At 62.0% G+C, this 3,375-nt stretch overlaps 1 protein-coding gene across 1 annotated transcript in view; it reads left to right on the forward strand.

Annotated features, from left to right (window-relative positions):
• Positions 1 to 3,375, forward strand: part of RRP12 (ribosomal RNA processing 12 homolog (S. cerevisiae)) — a gene marked incomplete at its 5' end in the record, with an annotated part of 9,834 nt that overhangs the window by 656 nt on the left and 5,803 nt on the right. Inside the window, 12 exons of the mRNA XM_010073601.1 lie at positions 171 to 280; positions 450 to 566; positions 681 to 819; positions 1,135 to 1,262; positions 1,512 to 1,610; positions 1,691 to 1,782; positions 1,860 to 1,971; positions 2,136 to 2,233; positions 2,378 to 2,492; positions 2,742 to 2,884; positions 3,079 to 3,200; positions 3,346 to 3,375. The exon at positions 3,346 to 3,375 is cut by the window's right edge and continues 15 nt beyond it. Of these exons, the coding sequence (XP_010071903.1) occupies positions 171 to 280; positions 450 to 566; positions 681 to 819; positions 1,135 to 1,262; positions 1,512 to 1,610; positions 1,691 to 1,782; positions 1,860 to 1,971; positions 2,136 to 2,233; positions 2,378 to 2,492; positions 2,742 to 2,884; positions 3,079 to 3,200; positions 3,346 to 3,375 (1,305 nt within the window). The remainder of the gene's footprint in view (positions 1 to 170; positions 281 to 449; positions 567 to 680; positions 820 to 1,134; positions 1,263 to 1,511; positions 1,611 to 1,690; positions 1,783 to 1,859; positions 1,972 to 2,135; positions 2,234 to 2,377; positions 2,493 to 2,741; positions 2,885 to 3,078; positions 3,201 to 3,345) is intronic.

The raw sequence follows: 3,375 nt of genomic DNA on the forward strand, positions 1-3,375 counted from the left end.
GAACCTTGTTCTAAAGCGGTGAGTCGCAGAGGAGCACGGAGAGCTACCTGGCCCCATTGCGGAAGAGACGGGCTGGTGCTGTTCCCACTCCCTAGGCTGGGGATGCAGTTCCCTCCATGACTGCTGCTAGCTGCCAATTCCTCACCCCACTGATCTGCTTCCTTCTTTTGGCAGGGTCCCAAGCCCTGTGCTTATAAAAAAGTTCTCAGATGCTTCCAAAGCCTTCATGGGTATTGTGTCGTCGCAGGCCTGCAGTGGCTCCACCTCTGCCCTGCGATGGGTGAGTAGCCAAGAGGCAGCCGGCCGTGCCAGCTCTGTCTGGGGGTCTGCTGAGAGCTGGAGTCAAGCTGCTGCTGTAGAGTGGTGCTGGGTGCTCAGCCTGAAGCTCTTGCAATGAGAGAGAGTCTTTGTGAGGTGATGCTAACACCCCTGCTGCTCCCTTGTTGTAGATCCTCTCTTGCCTGGGCACACTGCTGCGGAAGCAGGACTTGGCAACCTGGAGCTACCCTGTCACCCTCCAGGTGTATCACGGCTTGCTGAGCTTCTGTGTTCATACCAAGCCCAAGGTGAGTGTGCAGTGCCCCTGGCGAAGGATGGTGCTGCCTCTGAGGCTCGTTTCTGGGGGTGGCTGTGCCCCTGGGGTCTGTGGCTTCTACCCTCCTGGGCTCTTCTTCCCCCAGGTGCGGAAGGCAGCGCAGCATGGCGTGTGCTCCATCCTGAGGGGCAGTGAGTTCATGTTTGGAGACGCAGCCCCTGAGCATCACCCTGCGGCATCCTCCACCGCCAAGTTCTGTGTGCAGGAGATTGAAAAAGCTGGAGGTGTGGGGTGCTGGAGCAAGAGGTCTACACCTGAGTGCGGGGGACCTGGCAGCTGTGGGAGAATAAGGACTTGAAGGGAAGAGGGGGGAGGGTAGAGCACCCTGGATTGCTGGGGAGGGTATGAGACGCTGCTGGGGCACGTAAGATGTTTTGGAGGGCATTCAGCCATCTGTCTGTTGCTCTGCTCTTTCCAGAACTTGGGGGGATGTTCACCCCAGGTCTGTGGGTCAACCCTAGTGCTGTCATAGGGGCTTTGCCTCAGGCAGGGCTTTGCTACAGAGTGTCCCAGGCTCAGACATTGCTCTGCTCTCACAGGCACCAAAGAGGCGACCACCACCTTGCACGTCCTCGCCCTGCTGCGGGACCTGCTGCCCTGCTTCCCTGCGGCTGTGGTGAAGACCTGCTGCGAGACCTTGCTCCGAGTCATGACCCTCAGCCACGTGGTGAGTGTTCCTATGCTGGGGAAGGCAGCCCCTTTCCCCCTCAGCTGCACTCTGGAAGGGTGTGAATCCTGTTGGCTGCCAGCTGGGAGCCTGGAAATGCAAGATGCAAATACAGAGGAGCCCAGGGCAGCTGGAGCTTGCTTCCACAGCTGCAGCAGAGCTGGGCTTCCTGGGGCAGAGCCCACTTTGGGGTAGAGGGACAGTGAGTACAAAGCAGAACCCCTCCTCCTGACACCGTGCCCTTTGTAGCTGGTGACGGCGTGCGCCATGCAAGCCTTCCACAGCCTCTTCAGCGCCCAGGCCAGCGTGGCCTGCCTGCCAGCCGAGCTCAACGCCCAGATCATCACCGTGAGTGTGGGGTGCGGGTGTGGGGAGAGACAGGGTTGGCAGTGCTGTGGCACCCACCCACCCACACTCTGCTTCCCCAGGCTCTCTACGACTATGTGCCCAGCACGAGTGACCTGCAGCCACTGCTGGCCTGGCTGTCCACCATGGAGCGGGCGCACGTCAATCTGGGCAGGTACAGGCAGGGGCCGCGGCTGGGCAGGGGGAGAGGCGTCCTCTTGGTCTCTCACCTGCCTGTTCTCTCCTCTCCAGGCTGCAGAAGGACCTGTGCTGGGCTCACCTGCCCCGGCTCTTCTCTGCCACCATGAACTGCTTCCTGTCCCCCCACTCCCAGGTGGTGAGGGCAGCGGCGCAGACCCTGGAGGTACAGCACATGGGTGTCTCTCCCCACCTGGCTATCCTGGGCCTCCATGGGGGGCTCTGCCCTGGCGTTTCGGGCTTGCTGGGGAGTGGTATACCCCTCTGTGCCTGTCAGGCTGGGGGATCTGTGGTCCACTGCTGTCCCATTTTCCCTGTTTGTCCTTGTAGACCCTCCTGAGTGAGTGCGTCGCTCCCTACATGGAGGACCTGGGCACTGTCTCTGCATCTGCGCCAGCCCCTGCTGCCTACCTGTGCAAGATGTTCAGGTGAAGAGTGGGGGTGTGGGAAAGCCTGTCCGGCTGAGCTCTGAGCAGCCTCTGCCTGGTCCCTGATGGGGGCTGGTGGGTGTGGTGGGCACCCTGATCACTGCAGGGTCAGTCCCTGCCAGTGTGCCCATCTCTTCTCCCCAGATCAGTGGAGGAAGGCCTGACGTACCGTTTCCATGCGGCGTGGGACGAGGTGCTGCGGGTGCTGGAGGTCTTCTTCGAAACGTGTGGGAAGCAGTGCCACCCCATCATGAGGAAGGTGAGCTAGCTGGGAGGGCACAGGCTCATCCATGGAGGCAGGTGAGGTGGCTGTGCTGCTGCCTGGGCTGCGTTGCCCTCTCCAGCTGCAGAGTGGGGCCATCCCGGTGCGTGGGCAGGGTGTGCGCAGCTCTGGGACTCAGCACGAGGACACACAGGGCAGCTGGCACCCCCACGCAGGCATAGTGAGTGACATGTGCCAGATATGCCTCTGTGGCTCCTCTGTGACCGTCCTGCCCCATCCCTGCAGTGTCTCCGGTCCCTGTGTGACCTGCGTCTCTCCCCACACTTCCCCTACACGGCTGAAGTGGACCAGGCGGTGGGGGCTGCCGTGAGCACCATGGGCCCCGAGGTGCTGCTGGAAGCCGTGCCCCTGGAGATCGATGGCAAGGAGTGAGTACAGCCATGGGTAGCAATCTAGCAGCCGTTTGTTACGTTCCTGTTCAGTCCCCATGTGGGTGCTGGAGGTGTTTGGCTCTGCCAGGCCCACCTGTGCCCAGCTTTGGGGCCGAGTGGAGGTGTCTCCTGCCCAGGGGCTGGTGTCAGCAGTGCCCTGTGCTCCCCTGACCTGTGCCTTCCCTTCCCAGGGAGACACTGGATTTCCCCCGCAGCTGGCTCCTGCCAGGGCTGCGGGACTATGTGCAGGGTGCACGGCTCAGCTTCTTCACCAGCTACTTCTTGCCCTTGGCGGCTGCCCTGAAAAGCAGAGGTGAGGAGGGTGGCACGGTGGGGGTCCCAGCGGCTGTGATCCTGCAGCCCCAGGGTGCTCCACGGGACCTCCCGTCCCTCCCCTGGGGCAGAGCGTGGCTTTGCCACCTGTGCTGCTCCGTTCATCTCTCCCTTCTCTTCTGCAGCCCTGGAGTTTACGCAGGCCGGGAAGAGCG

Source organism: Pterocles gutturalis, unplaced genomic scaffold, assembly GCF_000699245.1.
Source record: "Pterocles gutturalis isolate BGI_N339 unplaced genomic scaffold, ASM69924v1 scaffold26372, whole genome shotgun sequence".
NCBI classification, from domain to species: Eukaryota; Metazoa; Chordata; class Aves; order Pterocliformes; family Pteroclidae; genus Pterocles; species Pterocles gutturalis.